General features: G+C 38.3%; 1 protein-coding gene across 6 annotated transcripts in view; it reads left to right on the forward strand.

Moving 5' to 3' along the window:
* The window catches only part of KIF13B (kinesin family member 13B), a 132,074-nt gene that overhangs the window by 70,807 nt on the left and 35,880 nt on the right, over window positions 1-25,387 (forward strand). For all 6 annotated transcript variants that reach the window (XM_061990138.1, XM_061990141.1, XM_061990140.1 and 3 more), the window contains exons 13-30: window positions 1,802-1,936; window positions 3,851-3,981; window positions 5,002-5,088; window positions 6,053-6,243; window positions 7,313-7,523; window positions 8,646-8,808; window positions 9,982-10,128; window positions 10,613-10,762; window positions 11,447-11,575; window positions 12,315-12,485; window positions 13,318-13,475; window positions 14,722-14,854; window positions 15,902-16,048; window positions 18,469-18,498; window positions 20,310-20,409; window positions 20,746-20,872; window positions 23,248-23,303; window positions 24,572-24,696. In XM_061990138.1, coding sequence (XP_061846122.1) covers window positions 1,802-1,936; window positions 3,851-3,981; window positions 5,002-5,088; window positions 6,053-6,243; window positions 7,313-7,523; window positions 8,646-8,808; window positions 9,982-10,128; window positions 10,613-10,762; window positions 11,447-11,575; window positions 12,315-12,485; window positions 13,318-13,475; window positions 14,722-14,854; window positions 15,902-16,048; window positions 18,469-18,498; window positions 20,310-20,409; window positions 20,746-20,872; window positions 23,248-23,303; window positions 24,572-24,696 — 2,391 coding nt within the window. The remainder of the gene's footprint in view (window positions 1-1,801; window positions 1,937-3,850; window positions 3,982-5,001; window positions 5,089-6,052; window positions 6,244-7,312; window positions 7,524-8,645; window positions 8,809-9,981; window positions 10,129-10,612; window positions 10,763-11,446; window positions 11,576-12,314; window positions 12,486-13,317; window positions 13,476-14,721; window positions 14,855-15,901; window positions 16,049-18,468; window positions 18,499-20,309; window positions 20,410-20,745; window positions 20,873-23,247; window positions 23,304-24,571; window positions 24,697-25,387) is intronic.

The following is a 25,387-nucleotide window of genomic DNA, read 5'->3' on the forward strand; positions in this document are numbered from 1 at the left end:
AGTGATCTTTTTCAGAGGAGGGATAAGGACTAGGGCTGTTTCAGGACCACTTGGAAGCCAGTGGAAAGAACCTTCTGCCACCTTCAGTAGGATTACATAGGCCCAAGGTTAAAGGCATGTATATAATGGCTTGTTGAGGGATTTTAGTTTTGGCCAGCATCCACCAAAATCTCTGTCAAACCATAGCAGAGTACGTAGGTAGGATGGAGAGAAAATTGTAAATCTTTGTGGAAAGAACGATTCCTCATTAAAGAATGAGGGCTGCTGTCAAAGAGGCAGTTTGTAGAGATGGAGCAGCAATAAGGGTTCAAAATCTTAAAGACTGTATGAATAATATATCTTTCACATTTGACATACTTTTAATGTATTTTGAATGTTTAAGTTAACTTTTGCTCAAGACTTAATGATAATTAACAGAAACTGGCTCATTTTCTTTAAATTAGTCCTATGAGATTCAGACTGGGCGAAGTCCTCCTTTGGGCAACACATTCTTCCCCTGTAGATAATAAGGTATGATCTGAACTTCAGAGCCTGGCACTGATGATCGGAAGAGAGATCTTTGACATCACACTGCAATTTTTCCTCTGCTCTTTGTCTGATGAGTTTTTTTCCCTCTCTCTCTAACACACACACCCCACCTACACTCTTTTCCTTACAAGGACATTATATTGGTTTTGTACGTGTGTGGTGAGACAGGGTAGACAAAATCAAGGGCGAGATGTGCTTTGCTATCTTTGCAATTTTAGTCTAATTAGACCTGGTAATGCTGAACAGAAAATTATACTAAATACTATGACTTAGTAAGCTTTTTAATACAAAGCAAACTCATAGATAAAGGTAAGAAAAACAACAAATGTTCCAGCAATATTCCTACATAACCTCTGCTAATTTTTAGGGATTTTTAAGTCTCGGTATCACAGGGAAAGCACTGCTTGTCTCTCGTATTTTTTTGTTTTAGCTTCCTCTATTTTTACTTCTGCCTAATAATGCTGTGAGAGTCCTCCTATGTTTAGATTTAAAATTTTGTTTGCTATTGGGAGTAGTGAGTGTTATTTCAGATCCTGTATTATCCTGGGAACAATCCTCAACATTTCTATCTCAGTGTTCCTTGTAGAAGAATCCCTTTCTGTTCTTTAGTCAGAAATGTTTAACATTCCTCTTTCACCGCTGAGTCTTCACCCAAACACTTCCCTTTGAAAGATGTACATTTCTGCACAGTAATGCTTTGTTGTTGATTTCTGTGAAGTCTATTGACAAGAACAAAACACTGTCCAAAATGTTACTGTTCTTGTTCAGCAGGAAGTGTTATTTGCATTACTTAAATAGCAGGTTGCCAGTTTTTTGTCATTTTGATTGCTCTGGAATAAAAGATAGACATGGAGCTTGAGTTGGCCAGGGATTTGACTTGACGCGTTGCTTTTTAACTCAAAAGAGAAAATAAAGGGCTCTAGAGAAGTCTTTGTGGTAATGTTTTGCTGTTCCAGTGAGGTCATGGAGAAGTTCCTACAGTACTGCAGTGTGCTGCTCTCAGCTGTGTTCATTTCTCACTAGGAAGATGCAACTGTGCGAGACCATAGCACGCACTCTCTGAGTTCACAGGTGGAAAGACAAGATAAATTACAGATATCGTGATCAAAGCTTGATATAACCAAGGCTTTTCTGTCTAATCTATTGCAGAAGAGTTACCTTTTTCAGAAGTAGCAGTCCATCATTTTATCTTGTGGCTTTGGCATATAGGAATGCATTTCCACAGGGCTGTACGTCAGTCAGCTTCAATTTTTTGATGGCTACTCTCTTGCAGGAGCGTCAGAAACAATTGGAAAGTCTTGGCATATCTCTTCAGTCTTCTGGAATAAAAGTGGGGGATAATAAGTGCTTCCTGGTTAATTTGAATGCAGATCCAGCTCTCAATGAACTTCTGGTATACTATTTAAAGGTAAAAATAAACGTTGATATACTTTTTTTTAAAATAGAAGTGAGCTTCTAAAGCCATTGGCAAAGGTATACTTTCAGAAATCTAATAAAAACTGCTTATCTAAAGCGTTCACCATTATTCAATGCCTCATTAAAAATATTACGAGTACAATGTTTTTATTTCAAGTTTAATTCTTTGTGTCAGAGGAAGGCTTGGGGATTTTATGGTTTTGGTTTGTGTTTTGAAAGTAATTTAGAGGTATTCTCTTTGATAAGCTGTTTCCTCTTTTTGGCTGGTGGTTTTTTTGGTTCTTTAATGCTAAATTTCATGAGGTTTTACCTAGGAAGATCGGGTATATTGGTAATTAACTTGCTTCTACATGTGTAGTCCAAATCCTGACAACTGTCTTTAGTTCATAAGATGCATTTTTATTCCTCCTCATGCAACTTACGAGGAGTGAAAATCAAATTCTATTCTGCTTTAGCGCTTCTGGCGATATGCAGTCCCTGTTACTGATGTTAAAGATAAAACACGTGATGCGACTTTTGGACTCTGGGCTGAAACATTTGGGCAGTTTATCCTAGTTTAACAACATGAAGACATGATCTGAAGTCAGGAGGAGAAATGAGATGCAACCATTTTTAAATCACATTATAGAATACAAGTTCTAAGAAATTAGCAGTGTAAGTTGGCAATTTGAGCTTCCAATTAAATCATTCTCTTTGCTTTGAAGTGATCCATAGTAACTCTCAAAACAGCCAGAGAATTAGCAATTCAGCTGAAAAATGGTTTTGGTTCATTTGGTCTTAGGAAATATGTGATCCTTTTATATCAGTCATTATTGAAAGCGAGGAGAAGAATTGTCTCAACATTGTATCTGCTAAAAAAAAAAAATTAAAAAGGACAAAAGAGCTGAGCTGAGGTTTTGAGAGGAGAATCAAATCCTTTCCAGGCTCCTTGCACGTAGGTGTCCAGAGTGTGACTCAAGCTGCTAAATCAGCCTTGACACTGGCAGCTATTGAAACAGAGCCTATTTCTGCAGTGTTCATTGTGAACACATGACAAGAGCACACTGAAGCCAAAGCCTGCTCAGAAAACAGGCCCTGGCTCAGCAGTACCAGTAGAAAAGTCTCAGATGGTGCTGTACTACTTTCATTTTCTAGAGAAAACCCCTTTTGCATGGGGTACATTTTGTGTGTTTCAGTCTTTTTTTTTTTTAATTAAATTTGTTTTGTTGGTTGAGAATTTTGGTGTAGAAATCCCTGTGCTTTGCAAATCTTTTGGTAAAATTACTTACATCTGTTTTGCCTAAAACCCTGAGATTAAGCTCTTGCTTCTCAGAGTAAATATCTTCCCAATATTTTCTTTCATGCTGAGCTGCATATGTACTAGATCTTAAAAGTACTGACAAACAACTTCATATAGCTTACCTAAACTATTGTGTCTGTTCATCAGAAATGCTTAGGAATGCCTAAAAGAGAAGTGGATTAACTAAGGCATGTGGGGAGTGATGAACCTTCATTTGCCAAGTCCCTCATGCCTCAAATACTTGAGGAACATCCTGAGCTGTTGAATGATCTAGATGAAACCTATGTAATAACCATGAATCTAGCCACTGTGAACCTGTCTTAATTTGTCTTTGAACTCCTTTATCCTTTTGGCTTCTACAACATCCTGAGGCAATGAATTATATGTTTAAATCTTCATCTTTGGATTTAACCATTGCCTGTAAACCTTCCTGAGTGCTCCCCACATCTTACTGTAAGACAAAGCAAGGATTTGCTTGCAATGTTTCATTCTTTCTCTGTCAAAGGGAGGTATTGAATTTCTTTCAAATTTTGGAACTAGATGACAAGATATGTCCAGGAGAATGGATGAGGTACAACCAGTGAGCTTTTGTGATCTGTTGCTAATATGTGAGTTCATTTTCCCCAGGAACACACATTAATAGGCTCAGACGACTCTCAAGATATCCAACTGTGTGGAATGGGAATTCTTCCTGAACACTGCATCATAGACATCACTCCAGAAGGACAGGTTATGTTAACACCTCAAAAAAACACTAGGTAAAGGAATCAAATGCAGCTCCAGTTGTATAATAATTGTAGTTTTATCTAGCATTTTATTATTAGTGATGCAAAAAGATAATTGCAAAGTAAACTTTTCTATATATTCTGAAGTAAGAAAATTCTGCTTCTTGTATCCTGCTTTTATATTTTGTTTTAATTGTCATATACCTCTCTGTCATCTCATATCTTTCATTCTAATGAGATTTCTGTCAGTGATGGTGTTTGTAGTCTTAGTTTTCAAAGAGAGGATGAGAAAATTGCACATGCTTTCAGCAAGTAGATACTCACTGATTTGCAGCTGTGTACATGTAACTATCAGAATTTGAATTAATTTTCTAGGAAATCTGTTGATATGCAAAGAGCTGCTGAAACATTTGTTGCTTTATTTGATTAGGTAGCAGTACTTGAAAAGCAGATGGTATATTCAAATTGATCACAAAGTGATATGCATCATCAGCATCTCCAATAATTTATTGTTAGATACATAATATTCAGCACTTTCACATTTGCCCTGATTCAGATTTGTTCCAGCTTTGAGTAGGAGATTCGATAGGGTGACATCCTGAGATTCCCTTCAAATTTGAGTTATCCTATGATCCTATTTTCAGATTTAATCCGACTCTGAAAAAAAAGTAGTTTCTGATTATTCAAATTTATTTATTGTCTTTAAGTTATTTATATAGCAAAGGTCTCTAATATCTTATTCAAATGTTTCTATTTCATGTCTTTGTTTCAAAGTCGTGTGAGAAGTGTTTTTTTCCAGTGGCATCATCTTTTTTTCAGGTCCTTCATGTTTAAGCTCTAATTATACTCCTCAGACATAGTTGTCAGTATCTATTGAAAGGTACTGAACTCTGTAATCTTAAGCAGTCAAAAGAAGCAGAGTTTGAAGAGTTTCTGAAACAACACAGGATAGATTGTCCTTGTATAAGTAGTTACAATAAAGAAACTAGTCCTGGAAAACAAAAAATTAAGCCTTATATAACGGATGTACTTGAGATTTTTGTCTTTTCATAGGACGTTCGTAAATGGTTCTGCTGTCGTGTGCCCTATCCAGCTACATCACGGAGACAGAATACTGTGGGGAAACAACCACTTTTTCAGGTACAAAACATATTAAAGAAATTGTAAGTTTATGCCAACTTTGCTTTATCTTGACATATAAGGAAAGATGTCAGTGGAGCATTCAAGCTGCAGGAGGAGGTGATTTCTTTTTGCATTGGAATTATAAAGGCAGTGCTGATGACTGACTGTTCTCAAGTCTGTTTGTGATTTTAACTTCAGAACACTGTGTTGACTTAGCTTCTTGTATTTTCAAGGGACTGTAACCTTGCTGCTGAGGATTTTGCTGTAGCTACCAGTAGTATTATCGCACTGAAGAGATATGATTTTTGAGCTTTTCTCTTTCGTGTGGTTTGGTACCACATCAGTACTAAATCCTTTCCCTTTCATGGTGAAAATACTACACACAAGTTTTGATTTTGATAGATTTCCTTTTGAATTTTTTAAATAATCTGTTAGATTTTTTACCTGAGTTTTACAACTCTTACAAGGTTGCTATGTTCTCCCTTCCCCGGAGTTCCAGCTCCGACTATACCCACGACATTCCTGAATCAGATGGTGTCATTGGTACAAGTTTTCCTGTGAAAGACCGTACTTGAAACCCTCTGTGGCTGGTCCGAAGTACCTTAGAGAACAGTGGATTTAATTTATAATCTACAACTTAATTGTTTTCTTTTATGCTTGAAAGAAGAATCTGCTTTAAAAAGTGGGATAGCATTTCATTATTGCCTCTAAATTCTTTGGATTTGGGACAACTGAAAAAAAATCATGGTTATCGAAACAGTATGATTAGTAATATCAGATATTCTCTAATAATAGAATGTAGAAGGGATCAGTTCGTTTGCCTTGAGCTCTTCCATTTACCCTGAAGAAAACTACACTCACAGGAGATCCACAAATTTTGAAAGGGAAGAATCTGCTGATTTGGGTACTTTCCTGAATTTTAGTGGCATTTGTTTCAAGGTTGAGAAATTAATTCTTTAAAACTTTTTTTCCTTACATAAAGGCTTAATTTGCCAAAGAAGAAAAAGAAGATGGATCACGAGGATGAAGAGCGAGACAGCTCTATGAAGTGCAGTAATAGTGTTGAGCAGCTGGACATAGATGGAGACAATTCCAGTGAAGTGTCTAGTGAGATTAACTTCAGCTATGAATATGCTCAGATGGAAGTCACTATGAAGGCACTTGGTAGTAATGGTAAGAAATAGTTGGAAATAGGTACTGAATATGAAGTTAATATCTTCAAGACACTTAACCACAGACTTCTTCCCTTTCAACTTCCTACTGGAGGATTTTTTTCGTGAATGACTCATCATAGCCATTTTCACTCTTGAGGAGGGAAAAAAACACTGCAGACTGTTTTGTTTGGCAGTTCTTGTTGAGGGAAAAGGCAAAACTGGAATGTTGATGGAACTACTACCTCAAATCACCTTGTTTTCACTTCGCTGTGTATTTTTCTTGTGTTGTGTCTCACTCAGATATTAACTATAGGGATTTCTGTCTCTGAAACCATGTTCTTTAGTTTCACTGATCTTGTGCAGCTGTCTCAGAATGCCATCATTTTGGGAAACATGACGAAGTTTTTTTTCAGCTTGCTCTTTCTCTTTGTTCAGTTCTCTTAAATTATCCATCCAGTCTGTTCTTAGATGTTTATTTTGATCCATTGTTCAGCAGCATTTTTTTAACATGCATTACTGCAAAGTCATAGAATCTCAGAATCATTTTGGTTGCAAAAGACCTTAAAAGATTATTGAGTCCAACCATTAACCTGACTCTGCCAAGTCCACCAGTAAACCACGTCCCTAAGTGGCACATCTACACGGCTTTTGAATATCTCCAGGGATGTGGGGACTCAGCCACTTCCCTTGTCAACCTGTTCCAACACTTGATAACCCTTTTGGTGAATTTTTTTTTCTAATATCCTCTAATTCTAATAAACCTCCCCTGGCAAGTATAATCTCTTCCCCTTTTTATGTGATAACTGTATTTACTGTCTAGGATATTCCTGACCATGGGTTTCAGTGGCTACTCCAGGACCTAACATGTATAACTGCGAATATAAAATGGGGAAGTATCAAATCATAGTAATTTGTGCCTTGCCTGAAGTCATACAGCACATCTGTAGCAGAACATGGTTAAGATCTCATATTTCCGAGTCTAGCCTGTCTGCCCTATGTTTGTTACATGACTGTTTCCATTTAATTTGGTGGTTACCAGGTATTTCACCCCCAGAGGTGCTAGCCTCTTTTTTTTAACATCTGCTTAGACCCAATGCAGTCCATCTTGCAAAGCCTGGAGCAGCAACACCAGGAGGAGAAGAGATCTGCACTTGAGCGCCAGAGACTGATGTATGAGCATGAACTGGAGCAGTTACGAAGGCGGCTCTCGCCAGAGAAGCAACATTTCCGCAGCATGGACAGGTTCTCCTTTCATTCTCCCAGCGCCCAGCAGCGCTTACGGCAGTGGGCAGAGGAGAGGTAGGTAATCAAATCTGACCATCAGGACTGTTCACTTCAAGTTCTTCAGCACTAGTGAATTTTCCAAGACTTGTAACTTCATTGTCCATGTCTCCCAAGTTTCTGAGAGGGCTCATGGGTTAGAGAGGACATAGCAAAATAATAGTCCAAGAGCAATCAGACGTATAATGTTAGAAAAGATGAGAAGGAATGAGAACCTGCTTTGTCTGTCCTGACCAGCAAAAAATTTCACTAAAGAGGTGACTGGAAGAAATTTTGAGACTCCTATATGTGTGTGTTCTTCTGCGGATCATGACTCAGTTCCTGGAAGGTTGTTTTTCCCCTTGACTTGCATCCATCTGTCTGACCTGGAGAGGTCCTAACAACCAGAAGAAAGCAGAAAGAAAAGGAAATAAAAGAGTGATATATAACATTTTGATCCAAAGCATCACAAAAAATAATTAATTAATTAACAAAGGGGCTACTATCCTCTTTGCCTCTTCCTAGGGAATCACACTGAGGTTATTTACTTGAGCCTCTAAATTACCTTTTCCAGTATTACTGTCAAAAAGAGCAACTGCAGGAGGAAGACTAAATTTACCCTAAAACAATGAGTTTGGTAAAGGTGTTAGATTTCTCTTTTCTCATTGTAATTTTCATGACTAGAGAAGCAACATTTGAAACAGAAAATTATTTGAGACACTCTAACAAGGTGATAGCTGTGCGTCTGCAGTATTTTGTGGTACCAGATTCCTTTGCTGCACTGTTTGTATGCTCTCACAGTTGCCAGGAAGGCCAGTGAGCAAGTGGGTCATGACTGACTGAATAAACCTTTCTCTGTAAGATTGAACATCCACATCTGTGTTGGGGAAACTCTGGAATAAGCCACACAAGAGCTGACTGTTCAGCAGATGCACGGTGAAGTCTCCAAAGCCAGCACTATGCTAATGTTCATACTGCTAAAATCATACAGATAATGTGGGGTGTTTTCCCCAGAAGAAATGCAGTATAATTAATCTGGTTTTTGTATTAAAAAGCTGAATGTTGATATTTCTTCCTGTCAGATGATCATTTGTTTTGCAGTCAGTTTCAGTACTTAAAGGCCATGATTTTTCCTGTCTCCCTATCCAAATCTCCTTTTAGAGAAGAAATGTTGACCCACAGCCTGAGAAAGCTGCGAGAACAGATTGTTAAAGCCAATTTGTATGTGAGAGAAGCCAATTTTATTGGAGAGGAACTGGACAAGAGGACAGAGTATAAAGTTACCCTTCAGATCCCAGCTTCAAGCCTTAATGCTAACACTAAGGTAAGGTAACCCTAATGTAACTTATATGTTATATAGTAAATTTGCCCCTCAGCATTCATTATTTGTTGTATTCTGACTTTAATAGTCTATGCTAGTTCTATTCCTGTGTATTAAATATGGTTCTGTTAGCACATGCTATGTACTTATTTTGTTACCATGTATCGTGGTTTAACTGCAGCCAGCAACCAAACCACACAGCCACTCTCTCATTCCTCTCCAGTGGGATGGGGAAGAGAATAGGAAAGGTAAAAGTGAGAGAATTGATGAGTTGAGGTAAAGACAGTTTATTAGGTAATGCAGAAGTCACACACGCAAGCAAAGCAGAACAAGGAATTCGTTCACTTCCCACGGGAAGGCAGGTGTTCAGCCATCTCCATGAAGGCAGGCCTGCATCACACCTAACTGTTACTTGGGAATGCCATCACTCTCAACATTCTCCCTCTTTCTCCTTCTTCCCCAAGCTTTATATGCCAAGCACAACATGAAATGGTATGGAATATCCCTTTGGTCAGCTCTCCTGGCCATGCTTCCTCCCAGCTTCTGTGCCCTGCCAACCAATTCACTGGTGAGGTGGTGTGAAAATCAGAAAAGGCTCTCTGTAAGCCCTGCTCAACAATAACTAAAACATCCCTGAGTTATCAACACTGTTTTCAACACAAATCCAAAACACAACCCCATACTAGCTACTGTGAAGAAAATGAACTCAATCACAGCCAAAAACAGTATACCAGTAACCAGCTTTAGGGTTACTTGTTTCTCTTGCAGTCTTCAGGCGCATCTAGGAACAGAATTATAAAGAAGGTTCAGCATCTGCACTAGTTGAAATTTGCAGAGAGTGGTAACTTCACATGGAACTCCAGGCTTGCTGTAACTTGAGGGTATTTGTGAAATGCTTAAATGTTCCTATTTCTAACACTTATATAAGGTGAAAAGCCACAGAAACTAGTGCCTGCAGCTGTAGTTAGGCGTCACAGTTAAACTGAACATGGATGTACTGTGACAACTGAACTTGGAGTGTGACACGCTTGAATTTGGTTGCACAAGCTAGGATGAAAAAAAAGAACAAACTCCAAACTTTTCCTAAAAATATTCTTAGTTTTGTATTGGTTTTAAACTGTTTTTTCATTGTGACAACATGAATTCATTATTGATAGCTCTTGAATTGTTTCACAGAGAGGTGCAATTCTCAGCGAGCCCGCTATTCAGGTGAGAAGAAAAGGGAAAGGCAAACAGATTTGGTCACTGGAAAAGCTTGAGAATCGATTGGTAGATATGAGGGATCTTTACCAGGAGTGGAAAGACTGTGAGGAAGACAACCCGGTAAGTAAAAATTATTCCAGTATTTTTCTGACACAGTTACCTCTCTGTTCAATTTTTTTGTTTAAACAAATGTGAGAAAATCTTCAGGGAGCAGGGGGAATATGCGAAGAGAGAATTTTTCCTGAGGTTTTTGCCTTTTCTACTACTGAAGTGGATCTTCAGCATTTCATTAACCGTTACTGTGTCACTTTGATGCTTGTTTGCATGTGTGGTTTGGTGACCAAACCAAGAATACCATAACAAGCAGTAAGTAAACAAACACAACAGGAATTGATGTTCAGACTGACTTCTCTGAATCTGACAACATTAGAGAATGTGCTGAGGACAGAGTTGGTCCAAAGTGATATTCAAGCTTCCACTCTTCTTGTGATCTAATCTAGCCTCTTGCATAAGTCCATGTTCCTTTCATTGGGGTGGTCACACACGTTGGAAACTGTTTCATGAAAACTCTGGATTTCTTACATTGTTCCAAATTTGATTGAAGGTGATGAGAGCTTACTTCAGGCGAGCTGATCCATTCTACGATGAGCAGGAAAACCACAGTCTTATCGGAGTAGCCAATGTTTTTCTCGAGTGCCTGTTCTACGACGTGAAACTACAGTATGCTGTTCCAATCATCAACCAGAAGGGAGAGGTTTGTCATTCTTCTATAATCTAACCTTACTCAATTGTTTAATTACAGCCTATGGATCTTATTTACCAGTATATAGTAGGTGTTTTCAAGTTTCATGTATGCGAACTCTGTACTAACAATTTGGAATTATGCAAATCCCCTAATACCTTACTAGAGTTGTTTAAACAGCTCTGAAGGCTGACCAGCATTGTGATTGTGAAAGGAGAAAGCTTTGTGATCAGCTTTCTGAAAGAAGCAACCCAAAATAAATATTTAGTGGAACGAGTATGAGCTATAGCTCCACTGGCTTTTGTTGACTACCATCAGAAAGAGGCTTTTAAATATATAGAACAACTTCAAAGGCAGCTAGAGCATACCAGGCAACATTCTCTGTGCTCAGCATCACGTGTGCACTCTGCAGACTCTCAAGAGACTGATGTGACAGAGAGTGAGATTGCAGTATGGTGTTCCTAGCATCGCTCTGTAGTGGCTGATTTCTTCATGGTTTTGCAACAAAGGCTCTTTGATTCTTGCTCCAAAGCCTTCTTCGTCTGGTGCAACAAATGTACAGTGCAAACCAATAGAAAGGAATAAAACATTGTCTCCTTACAAGCTGAAACCAGCAGTTGTTTTAGTTCCCTGAAAAGGGGATGAACCTGTCACTGTTTTCTGGTACACAAGTAATTCTTATTCCTTTTTTGGCAGGTATCGGGTCGTCTTCATGTTGAAGTTTTTCGAGTGAGTGGTGAGATAGATGACAGGCTGGTGGGAGGTGAGGATAGTCCAGACTATTCAAATGAAAATGACACTCAGGAGAGAAAACTTGTCTGCAGGGTGAGTTCCAGATATATCCCAACCTCTCAGCAACCTTCTTTCTTTCCACCCCAAGCCTTTAAAAAGTCCCTGGTGCATAGGCTTCTGGATGTTAGATGCCTCTTTGTAACCTCACGTACCACGTTTGCTTCCAGTGTGCAGCTGCGCAGGCAAAGTCCTGTCTTTAAACTCATTGACTACATGAAACTTTATTGATGTTTCATGATTTCAAAAACAAACACAAAAAAGGTCAATAATTTATCTATATCTTATCATTCAGTTGTATGTATGGAGTTTAATACTTTGGATGGCTTTGTTTCATGGCTTTATATCGTGTCCGTGTGCGCAGCATTTGTCTTGAAGCACTACTGCATGGTCTTTTCTCACGGTACTTTTTTCTGGAGACTTTTATTGTATTGCACTTTAATTACAAAGTTTTTGGTGTGTCTCACCATTAAAAAGTAACAAAATGGTATGATGTGTTTTTAAAATTCAGCCCTTCAGTTTTTCTCCCAAGAAATATGTCCTTGGTGACATCTAGTGGCGATGTTCAGCTGGTGCGTGCAAAATATTCTCTCCAATGTATATGAATGCAGAAATTCATATTTTGTAAAGGGTTTTTTTCTTTGCTTCTTTATTTTCCTTTTTTTTTTTTTTTAAATCCTTTGCAGTGGAAAAGAATAACATTCTAAGAGAAGATATTTTTAATTCTATGCCTAATGAGTAAGTGCTCTTCCTTGGTTTCTCATTTCTTCTCTAGATTAAAATACTTCAGGCTACAGGTTTGCCACAGCACCTCTCCAACTTTGTGTTCTGCAAATATACATTCTGGGATCAAGTGGAGCCAGTTACTGTTGCACCTGAGGTGGACTCTTCCTTATCTCCCATCAGCAAGGAGCCACGGTGTATGGTTGTCTTCGATGATTGCAATGTAAATTTGTTTATTATTTATTAATGAAACTGTAGGCAGAAAAAGCAAGTTTATGCTTGCACAATAGCTACCTCTTTGCACTCATTATTGTACTCTGATAGGATGGTACCCTAATTACATTCTTAATAACAACTTAAACATTTTTAAAGTCCATACTACACAAAACAAAAATCACAGAAGGTGAAGAAGTGGATTAATAAAGAAAATCAGTCTGTTCAGCAGAGAGATTTGTGTTGGAGTTTACTCACATTAGACATGCTACTGAGTGTGAATGTAAGAGTGAAATTCAAGTACATTTGATATCTGTATCAAATCACTCATCACTCTGAGGCAGTGGAGAGAAATGTCCCAGTCCTGGGCCATGATGCCTGTTATCCTAATGGAGATATTGAAGTTAGGTCATGTGTCTTAGACTATTTCTTCTGCAACTGTGTGAGTGGAGGCATCTTTAATAGAGATTAGATCTAAAGTCACCTTAGATATGAACAATTTATTCCACTTACTGTTTGTACAATAGGTACAATACCTTCTGAGTTTTGATTTTTCTGATTCTGAACATTAGAACATATGACTTGAATTTTTTTTGAACCACTGGATGAGGACTTGGAACAGCATGTGGTAGTTTTCCAGCTCTTCATAGTCTTTCATCTTCCGCAAATCAAATATCTTTGCCTCGCCTTCTGATTTTACAAACTGAGGTGACAGTTCTTCCTTTCCTCTATACTGTGTATTGGGGACCAGGGTGACTTCACTTTTATATATGCATGTAATTAAATCTCTAAGCCTAAGTTGAGTAGTCATAGTCATCAACCAATTTGTCATTTACTTGCAGGAAGTTTCTGTAAATATTTCTGAAGATTTCATGGAACATCTTTATGATGGTGCTTTGGCAATTGAAGTATATGGGCACAAGCAGAGTGGTGACCGCAAAAATCCAGCCTTGTGGGATTTGGGAATAATTCAAGCCAAAACACGAAGCCTTCGTGACAGGTAAATGTGGAAAGTAGATCCTTAGTTTAGAATTTTGGAAGATCACAGTCTGAGGTGCCCAGTTTTAAGCAACTTTGGGATAAATGGTCACATTTGGAACTGATGACAACTGAATGTGTTTGAGACTGTATCTGTCTCAAACATAGATTCTGTCTATTGGAAAAGCACCATGCCATGTGTCGCTAGACTTTAAAAAAGTGAAAGATGAGAAATGCCCATCTCTGTTTCAAATGAAAAGTGGTAAAACTTGAAGGAATTTGCAGTCTCTTTTACTTAGACAAACTCCAATGCATAAGTAGTGTTTAACAAAAAAGCAAGTTGATTATCTTCCTTTATATTGTTACCAGAAAGAGATAACAAGTCTTAAACAGTAAGATGATTGTTTTGATATATTTATTCAAAATCTGACTCCAATTCATTCTTGGGCATAAGATGTCATCACTCTAATGCTTTCACTGGAAGACCTGTATTGCTAATTACTTCAACTGGAGTAAATATGCAACAGTATGGTAATTGGATGGAAGGAGGTTGCTTTTTTTGCTTGCAGCTATTTGTTATCCCCAAAGTAAGCTTAGCACCATTTTCTTTAATGTGGGTTGTTTTGCCTGTCCAATTAGAAGGCAGCTCTGCACTTCAATTTATTGGCAGTAATTTCTCTTCTTACTTCCATCAGAAGCTTGTGTTGAGCATGTTGATTATTAAGCTAAATATAGGGAAATTTTAGTGTCAGGAAGATATGGCAAAGAGGAGATGGAAACAAGATGCTGTTAAGTAGTGAGTCACATTTGGTAGCTGAGTAATAAGTATCCTCTTCTGTTGTAATTTTAAGAGTTACAAAAGTGTTTGTTTCTTATTTAAGGTCTTGGAAGAATAGGAGAGAAGGCAGTAGTATGATGAAGTTCAGGAAAGTGCCCATTCTGCTGTCTTCTGCATGAATCTGATTGTGCTGACAGCACTGGGTTTCTGTGGCAGTGGGTGAGACCAGAGCTTAAATGTTAAGAGTACAGTGGAAATGGGGTTTGTATTGAAATCAATAAGAGGGTTAGTTTTGATGTTTGACTAAAATATTTGTCAGTAAAATTCATAAGCACTTCACAACTAGTAACCCTATATATTCACAAATGGTGCATCTATTGAGGTGTTCCTTTGCTTCTGCAATCTGCAGCGTGATCTAATGCTGTGGTGTTTTTTTCTTTCTTGGAGGAAGAAGGGAAAAAGAAGAAATAATATTTGATATGTTTTGCAGATGGAGTGAAGTAACCCGCAAATTAGAGCTCTGGGTTCAAATTCTAGAGCTAAATGAGAATGGAGAATACTGCCCAGTTGAGGTGACTCCAGCCAAGGATGTATGCACAGGGGGCATCTTCCAGCTCAGGCAGGTAAGGCAGCACATACAGGTTTTGAGCTGTGAAAAGAGCCTGTGGAAAGCTAAGAAGCTGCTGTTTTGTATGGTTAAAAGGATGACATGTGAGGAACTGTCAAGCTTAGACACAAAATGTGATCTTATGTGAAACGGACATAAAATGGAAGAAAGTGGAGTCCTCCTGTGTTTTGTGAACTGCCAGTGTGCATAAGCTCAGATGGAAAGGAGATCAAAGGCTTACCTGTAATCTTTATGCTATGTTCTGCTCCCAGTTCTGTGATAGCACCTGGTAAAAAGAACATCGATCTCGACTGAACTTAATTATTTTTTAAAGAGGTCCAGAGTTCCCGTTTATTTGATCCTTCCAGCCAACCACTTCTTTGTTCTTTGAATTCTACACGCATTAGATTGTTAATGCTTAACTGAGTAGTTAACATTTTTAAGCGATAAGCTGTTTCCCAAAGAACACTAAGCGTTAGTTGGATACAGGCTGCACCTCTGAACTGCACAGCTTGTTTGATTATTTATATTTGGGGTTTTTTTTCCTATGAATCTTACTAAAGAACAGTTATTTACTAAATTGATAGCATCAGTGGGTAAACATTTTGAAATCAAGGAGACCAGAATCAAGAAAAGTTCACTGAAATTCGAGTAGCTTACCAAATTAGACTATTTTCTTTTCTCCCTTTTATTAGAATATTCTCTTGTAGGTGAGGAAGAAATCTTACTTTCCACCTTCAGAAGTATTAACATTAAAATCCTCTAAGTGTATGTTCTGAAAACTCTCCATAAAAGTAAACTGTGGAGCTGATGAACGCTGAACTTTATTTTTCCTTCTGTGAATATATAAATTCTGTAAACATAAATACTTGCAACAGAAAGGGGTTTCTTTAGAGCACTGGGTCATTGAGATTGCAATACTCATCACTTTTGTTCCCTGCAAAGGGGTTGTTCGTTGCAAATGGCTGCCAGTAGAGGTCTCTCTGTCATTAAGCTTTCAGCATTTTAGATTTTTTTTTTTTTTTCTTTCTTTCCAAGCATTTCAAATTGTTCTCTTGGGCAGGGGCAATCTCGACGAATTCAGGTTGAAGTAAGATCTGTACAGGAATCTGGGACTTTGCCACTGATGGAGGAATCCATATTATCTGTTGGCATTGGCTGTGTTCAAATAAAACACGTCAAGTCACAGAAAGTACCTGAAAACTATCAGGTAAGAGTGTGACTATTTCCTGTCAGCTATGACTAGTTCTAAGACATGTAAAAGCATAAAGTGATGTCCTAAGTTTGTTGCAGTTGGAGGCAGCCCCATTCATTTCAAGTGTCAGTTTTGTTTTGGGGGATATTTTCTGAACCTACTTCTTACGTGCATGAAGCAAGGTCACAAAGAATTGTCAGAACTGCTTTGATGATGGTTTTAGGGATTATTCAGAATAGTTTAAAGCTCTGTATTTCAGAAAGTGTTGTGGAAGTTCTTCTGAATCAGAAATCATTTTCTATGGAAAATAATATTTCTAAGACTGCCTTCTGTGTCTCTTCTGGTTTTAATTTTAGGGGTTTTTTTTCCCCTATTCTTAAAAGTAGCACAGCCTTAACACACCATTCAAAGAAAAAAGAATATGCCAAAGTTCCTAAAATTCATTAGGAGTTTGTCCAGTAGATTTTACTTCGAATTCTATATATTGCAGCAATTTTAAATAAGTGTTCCAATTAAAATAAGTCAATGGATCATAGATTCAAATAGTGTACGAGTTACAAATGTTAGAGCCAGCTGTTAGCCTATAGTATATATTGACGAGTTGTTTGACAACCTCAGAAGCACTGCATCTTAAAGTGCAAGTAATCTTGATCTCTTTTTAGAGATTGCCTTTCTGAGGCTAGTGTAGTTAGACTTCTTCCCCCCCTACAGTTAAGTCAAAATTTAGTCACTCCTCTGAGTTAACAGTCTGGTGCAACAGAACAAGTAAGTCTCTCGATTTGCTTGATTAGCTGCCCTACTTGAGACAAAGCCAACTAAATGTCAAGTAGTTTTTGGGATATCTCCCAGCTTTCCGGAACATTTACCCTGTTGACAGAGTATGATTCAATGCTTGTCTGCTCACTATTCTTTGCTTAATTAGAATTGTTTTTTTCTCTTTGAGATCTGAGGTAGTTGGGCTTTTTGTTGTTTCCTAACCTGAGCAGTCCCTTGGCTTATGTGTGTCAGGGGTACAAAAAGGGGATTTTTTTTTTTTTTGCCTGTGCAGAAATCTCACTTTTCAGTGACATCCTAGGTAGGATTTTGCTTTTCTATGTCATTATGCTTATGCTAGTGACTCTGCCTACAGGCTTTTTAGCTGCCCTTCTGTCATAGTAGTCCCCATTACCCACATCCTACAGAGCAAGTGAACTGTTTTTCTCCTAAATGGATCAAGTTCTTTACAAGACGCTTCTCTTCTGAGACAGTGTTATTGATAGCTATTACAAACCTTCAACATGCACATGCCCCTTTTAGCCTGTTTCATAATAGGGCAAGTCTCAGATGAGCATCCTGTCTGGTCTCACCCTGTTTCTTCCCCACTGAGTTTGTGATCCATCGGCCAGTTTTAACTGTATTTAACAGAGCTGGTGGTCCACGAAAAAACAAATTCTTTCAAGAAGAAAGACTTAAGCTCGTCTTGAGAGAGAGGCTAGTGAGTTGTGTCTGACACTGATAACCCACAGGGGAAAGGGCTATTGAAAACCATGTTTTATTAGTCCAATTGCTTACTTGAGCGCCTGGATTTTTAGTCCCTTTATTAGCATTTATCCAGCTCAAGTAAATCAGTATTTATGGAATATGGAAGATTTTCTAAAGATCTTGAACTAAGAATATGCCTCTTCTGTATGGCTTTTTAATTTTAGCTTAGCTAAGTGTTTGCTTTCATTATTAAGATACAAAAGTAGACTCCAGTGAGTTGTTAATACTTAAATAGATAAGTAATATCTCAGTGAGGATTGGAGTCCTCATTGCTTTTCCATTCAGTGTGCAGGAGTGGCAGTTGTGCTTACACTCATTGCAAGGGGCTCTGCTTGTGACAAATGTCAAAAATGAAAGGAGGTGTCTCCCATCAGAAAATAATGGAAATCAAAATGTCAAAGGTCAATGTTGCGGCTCCTGGTGAAGCAGAGAGAGTTATTCTAACTCTCTAACAATAGACTTAGACATTTACAATTTTCCCCTCTAAATGCTGCAGCAAGCTTTCCTTGAATCCTTTATCCCAGAATTTGATTTTTCAGTGCTTGCTGTAACATTTAGACTTAACTCTTGAAAGTAAACCAATGTGTTTTTCTTTGCTGTCCAAGGTCAACAGGTTTCAAAGGGTAATATAAGCATTCTGCTTGCTTCCAATTATGAAGATATCTTCTAGAGCTATTTCTGTGATTTTTTTCCCATTATAATTATAGGATTGTTGTAGTTTGTGTTTAGATGAGCTGATAGCAGCAAACCTTTGGCATTTCAATATGTTTTAATTCCACGATCATACCATAGCTAAGCTCAGACTCTTATACAAGACTCCTAACGTTGCTTAAAATAGCTACACCTTTTGAATTCAGTATGTTCCCTGCTGTCAAAAAGTTTTTATGACTTTTTTTTTGTGTGTTTTGACCTAGGAAGAAGAGGATGAAATGGACAGCTATCAGGTAAAAATTTTGAATCCTCTCTTCTTATGAACTCAGGTATTTTCAGATTAGAACACATTAGAAGAGAATCAACCTTTTCTCTTTGCGGTACTGGTTGGTTATGCAGAGATTCTCTCTTCTGAAGGGACTAAAAGCCTAAGAACTGCATAGATGATTATGCTACAAAATTGTGCTGTGGTGGATTAGAGAGGAGGAGGAGAATGAACAAGAGCCCTTAAATGTCTATTTCTAAAAAGCTCCTACTGCTGTCAGGTTTTGGTGTTTTGGGGGAAGGAGACTTCCTTCTTGACACACTATAGTTAGGTTGTGTCTATTCTCATCAAAGAACAGCAGGCACAGAAGTGTCAAAAGATGCAGTCAAAAGTACTTCATGGTGTTTCTTGTTATGAATGTGTAACGTGTGAGAGCTGGAGCACACTGCAGAGTAATCAACCCTTGGTAGACCAAGGCAGATTCTGTTCCTGGAACCCTAAGACAGCTGTGATAAAACTACCAAAATCGGCACACTATGTTTTTATGTATAATATTACAGAAACATGAGCCTTAAAGGAGAGCTGATAAGGTACAATATCTGTGATATATTTTTCATCTTTTTCTGAATAAGAAAAGGACATCATCACCATTATAGATCTCAACTTTGTATAATGCAAGCAACCAGAGATTTAGGTTCAATGCTCTCTGACAGATTCCAGAGTAGGAGTCTGCAGGTGAGTAATACAACTGTAGGTTATAGTTTTGCATCCACCCATTTTTTCTCAACAAAGTATTTTGTTATAGTTTGATGTGGAATGAATCTGAACTACTGTTACCATAAAAGAGGCTTGCCTGAAGGCATCTCTGAGCTGATAGCTCATCTTCGTGGCACCCAACATGCTGCGTGTAGAGTATCATTCATCATTTCTGAGCATTTCTACACCAGAGACAAATGAACTGAATGTTCTTGAGGATATTGAGGTGGTTATTTTGAAGGACAGAAGCACTTCAGAAAAAATATTTTCAAAGGCTTAGTTGCAAAAGGCTTAACTAGGGATGATGACATGATGCAGGTGAGCCTGCGAAACCCTGTGAATGCTGAGTCATGAATAAGGACTGGGATTTCCAAGTTTGCCTCAAGGTAGTGGCTGTTGGTGATTTTTAGACTAGTTTGGGGGCAAAGGTGATCTATAAAGTGAAGTTTGTCCGCTGGCTAGTACAGAATAACAGCTAGGAAAAGAGATGCCTCAGGCTGGCAAGAAAAAATACTTTAAGATATAGAAAGTTAAAGGTTTGGACCTGTATAGAAAGGCTAAGATAACTGGGGCTATTTAGCCTTAAGGAGAACAAAAGGCTCAGCTGAGATCCTGTCAATGTATGTAAGTGGGAAGGGGTAAAGAAGACAGAGCCAGGCTCTTCTTGATGATATTCAGTGAACAGACAAGAGGCAGTGAGTCTGCACAGAAGTTGGTGGTCAAGTGCTAGAACAGATTGCCCAGAGAGGTTTGGGAGTTTCCATCACTGGAGATATTCAAAGACCGACTGGACATGGCCCTGACCAAGCTGCTGTGGTTGATCCTGCTTTGGGCACAGAGCAGGGCTGGACTGGATAATCTCCAGAGGTCCTTTCCAACCACAACCATTCTGTGTTTCTGTTTAAGTTGTCTCATGCAAAAGAAAATAGAGAAAAGCTGAGTGATTGCTTAGAGATCTACTCTTGCATATCTACTTCTTGGGTACAGGATGAGCAGAAGGGTTGAGGAAATGTGTAAGCCACAGATAGGAAGCCTTGACTTTCCTGGATCAACATTTAACATGACTACTCTCCCCTTTTGCAGGACAGGGATTTGGAGAGGCTCCGTCGGAAGTGGCTCTGTGCCTTAACAAAGCGTCAAGAGTATCTCGATCAACAATTGCAAAAACTCGTTGGGAAGCCTGGTAAGCAAAATACTGTTAAAGATAACAATAGGGACAGGTTGAGAGACATGTGCACACACTTATTATCCTAATATGTTGTAAAATGCAGAGAAGTTGTTAACGGAGAGTTGCATCTCTGAACTCACCGTTAATTTGTTTTCAGTGAAACTAAAGTTAGAGAAGCCTATATAAAAGTGTTCATTGTTCTTGTATATGGTGTGTTTCCTCTTTGTGTGTTGAATTTCTGAGCAGAGTGGGATTTATTCTATTATGGATGATATAAAATCATCAACACATGATAAAGGCACTGAGTAAGAAATGCTCTCTGTTGTCCTGGCTGACATCCTGCTTCTCCAGATAAAACAGAAGATGATGCAGATCGGGAAGCACAGCTTTTAGAGATGAGACTGACGCTCACTGAAGAAAGGAATGCTGTTATGGTTCCTTCAGCTGGCAGTGGGATCCCTGGAGCTCCAGCAGAATGGTATGAACATACAGTGCCATATGCAAGAATGGATGTAAAAATGATACATGGCCTCTTCCGGGCTTGGATGGTTGCCATTTTTTGTTTTCCTTAATCTGGCCTCTGTACACTGTATGAGAAAAGTTGTTAAAATTAGGCCTCTTGCTCAAATTGTTTTATTAGGTTGTGTATCTGAGATCCAGAAATGTTATTTAGTAAACGGTACCATTATTGATCAGAGTATAATTAAGACCTTCTGAAAAAAAAACAGAATCAATATTTATTACTACTGCACTTACCATTTTAAAAAATTAGCTGATATGTTAATTACCTAGTTCATTCACTTAAAAGACTGCTCTGTCATAATAACATTGCACCTACAGAAGCATTTTGTTGCGCCCCTGGTTTGAGCGCAAAGTTTGCTTAGTCAGCAAGTGTTACATGTAATTTTCTAAACATTAAAAATAGTAAACTACGCTAGTCTGTAGTTTTACTACATGCTGTAGCAGCTGTGAATAATAACTACTGCAGATAAGCAAGGTTGTTTCACTTCAAATCTCTTGTCTTCAGATGCTTTGAACTTTCTGAAATGTTTTTCTGAGCACACTTCTAACAGTGTTTATTGATGGAATTGAGCATCATGGGGTTTTAAGCTGAAGTTTGTTGAAGCTAGGACTTCTGAAACAGAAAAATGGCAACTGTGTGTTGGAAACACATCAACTTTCACATCAAAGTGTTTGACTAGCAAAACTACAGAAAATTTACTTGAAGGAGAATCTGTTTTGAACACCTTTACACCAGAGGAAAGGTTTAGTATGATTCAAGCACGTTGATATTTTACATAAGACTCCAGCCTGCTCTTATTCACCGTCAACTTAATCAAGACCAAGTTTGTCATGAGATGGCTACAGCCCTTTTTTTTACAGCTAAGACTATAACAAGGAGCTTGTTATCTTGTCACAGTTTAATCTCAACCAACAACTAAGCACCGCGCAGCATCTTACTCCTCTCTACCCCAGAGTGGGGTGGGGAGAAGAATTGAAAAAAATAAAACTTGTGGGTTGAGATAAAAACAGTTTGAGTAATGAAAAGGAAGATAACAAAAGAGAGAAATAAAACCCAAGACAGTTAAGTGATGCCTAGAGCAATTGCTCACTGCATGCTGACCAATGCCTTGGTAGCCATCTGCTCCTTCCTGCCATCTCACCCAGGTTTCTGTACTGGACATGACATCCTGTAGTATGGAATAGCCCTTTGGGTCAGCTCTTCTGGCCATGCTCCCTCCCAGCTCCTTGTGCACCTCCTCACTGGCAGAGCATGGGAACCTGAAAAACTCCTTCATTTAGAGTGAGCACTAACGCTTTAAAACATTATTCTCTTAATAAATTCAAACCACAGCATGGTACCAGCTACCATGAAGAAAATTAACTCTGTCGCAGATGAAACCAGGACACAGTCTTCAAGCCTTTTGTGCTTCATATACATTATTCATGTTGTGTAGCTTAAAAGTTCTAAGCTATGGAATATTAGAGAGCACCACCTGCATTACCCCTTCTTCCACGATATGAAATACACCTTAAATGGTAGCTTTGAGTCTTAAATATATATATTTTGTAGGAAAGTGTAGTGTGGCTGCATCAGTGTTTAATATTTGATCTTATCAGCATTTATAAATACCTAGAGGGCAGATGTCAAGAGAATGGGACTAGTCTTTCTTCTGTGGTGGCCAGTGGTAGGACTAGGGGTAACTGGCACAACCTGGACCACAGGAGGATCCACTGGAACATGGATATGAACAACTTTACTGTGAGGGTGAGGGAGCCCTGGCCCAGGCTGCCCAGGGAGGGTGTGGAATCTCCTTCTCGGGAAGTTTCTAAACCTGCCTGGACACATTCCTGTGCCCCCTGATCATGAGGAACCTGCTTTTGCACAGGGAGTTGGGCTGGATGAGCTCTGGAGGGCCCTTCCAACCCCCACCATTCTGGGATTCTGTGGTTTAAAAACTCTGACACTGGATTTTCTGATTCTGACTCTGCTGTCTTCACTACCATCACCAATGCAGAGGGGTTTGCATTTAATAAATGTGCATGTCAGAGTAAGTAAACTTAATTTTGCTGTTAGCATTTTAGAGCAAGAAAATATTTCTGAAAGCAGAGGTCAAAGAATATAAGAATTCCAAAGGAGACGGTATAAAAAAAAAGATGGCAATTTATTCAAGTCTCAGAATCTGCAATAGTAGCTTAAAATAAAGCTGTTTGCCAAGGTTATCAATGGTCTGGCTCAAAATTGCAGTTGTACTGAATGTAATGTACTGCACACTTGTATCGTAAGGTACGTGTGCTGGGTAAATCTGTGTTAGTTTAAATGCCACCATTGTCTCCTGTCTTACATTTTAGGACTCCTGTGCCTGGTATGGAGACTCACATTCCTGTTATTTTCCTTGACTTGAATGGTAAGTGGCTTTCAAAATGACAGAGTACTTTGAAATAAACTTTGTACAGCCAATGGCATTGAAGAATTTGAGCAAGCTAATAAAATGAAGAAATGCCTGGAATGGCCGGTAGAATAATTTGAGAGTGCACATTTTTCACTGAAACATCTTGTTTAAGTTTCAAAATTCACGGCATTATATATGGAAGGAGACAAAGGTTTTAATAATCCCAGTGTTTTGAAGATATTTAATTAATTAAATAGAAATAGGAAAATGAGTACTCCTGAGGGACCAAACAGCAAAAGCCAGAGTAGAGGAAAAAATAGTGTTGGGAATGTGCTTCCTGAGGTCTCAGAAGGATGCAGCAGTGATCAGTGTCCTACAGTTTCTTAACTGAAGAAAATGTGAAGTCATTGGTAATAATATTTGCATATCAAAAACCCGTGGCATGATAAGCTCAAGTTAGTTTTACAGAGTGCGTTTGTATGTGTTTCTTTAAACAATGTATGCTTCAATACAGTTTGAATAGTGCATTTGTCAGACACCTATAGCAAAGATGGGAAATTGTAGCCATCAAAGCAGCAACACCAGAGTAGTCCAGGTAGCCAACAGTGCCTAATCAGTTGAACAAATCCTTGTTAAGATGTTTGAAAGAGGGTTAACACTTGGATTAGAAACATCAGGTGAGGGCAAGGATGTCTTTGCTGCAATGCTGTTCCCAGTTATGGTTTGTTCACCTCAAAAAGCGCAGTGATACATCAAATGGCTTCAGAGAGGGGCTAGTTAATAATTCATTCATGGTGTGAGACTTGAGCCAGAAGAGGTTGAGCTCTTCTCAAAAAACAGATTAAGGATTTGTTTAATAATGATCTAAGAGTACTATATTTTTACTTGTACAACCAGCAGCTTAACTTTATTAGAAAAACAAATATCTCCATCACCTAACTAATGCCAGATGAGCAATGTACTTATTATGATTGAGCAGTAGTCCTTAAAAGACACCTGTGAGGAAGGAGGGCATGTTTACAACTGGAGGAGATTCCTGCACAATAGAGGGCTTTGTAAGGCACACTTGGGTCTGTATCCCTAAATCTTTGTGCACACTTCCAGACTAGAAATGAGATTCTTTTGAAGTGGAAGAATGTGGGGAGTTTTTCTTTTGCAGGTAGAGTGTGAGTAGCCAAGATGGGCAGTTAGTGATGAAAATGTGAATTCATAACTTGCAGGTGTTTTTAAAAAAGGTAGTCACTTTGTCTCTCCTCACCTTCTGCATTTGCTTTTGTTTCTAGCTGATGACTTCAGTTCCCAAGATAACCTTGATGACCCAGAAGCGGGCGGGTGGGATGCTACTCTTGTTGCAGAAGAAGAAGAGGAATTCTTCGAACTGCAGATTGTGAAGCATCATGATAGTGAGGTAAGCAGAAATTCAGACCTCTATATTTAGCTTAGGAGTCTTTTAAAATTCTTTTTATATATTCAGATCTGAAAATAATGCATCCAAGATGGCATACAAAGGATACAACACTTGTTTCTTGCATGACTCATTTGTGTTTTCAAGGGATATTCGCTAGGAGTATAACTGTGATTTGAAAAATAACAAAACTCAAGGATCTTCCTCTGTCTAAATGCAAGTAGTACAAAAGCTTGAGATCCTTAGTTTGTGTTCCAAAGTCCAAAGCAAAATCCTGAGCAAACTGGAATACAGAAGCCCCCATCTTAAAAAAAAACAGTCTGAACTGTTGCTACAGTTGACATATTTACCTCTGGATTGTTGCATTCATTATACTCCCTTTCGCCACAGAGCTTATCGTTTTATAACTTTAGAATCATTGATTTAAAGTTTTTGCTATTAGGTTTAGAATGTCTGATTTATTTTTTTTTAATCTTAACATTTTTTCTTCCTACTCTGAGAGGAGCTTTTATCCTGATGAATTTGGTAGTTTCTTTCTTCTGTTTTGTTTTTAAAGCCTGCAAAGATGGCTACCAGACCAATTTTCATATGGCTTGAAGATAAAACATTTAAATCTTCAGTAATTCTTGTCTTTTAACATTCCAGAAGAGAAATTCCAGCTTTTGCTCTATTGCTAGAAATGTTTCAGCAAAGG

The sequence above is a fragment of the Colius striatus genome, chromosome 2 (assembly GCF_028858725.1).
Source record: "Colius striatus isolate bColStr4 chromosome 2, bColStr4.1.hap1, whole genome shotgun sequence".
NCBI classification, from domain to species: domain Eukaryota; kingdom Metazoa; phylum Chordata; class Aves; order Coliiformes; family Coliidae; genus Colius; species Colius striatus.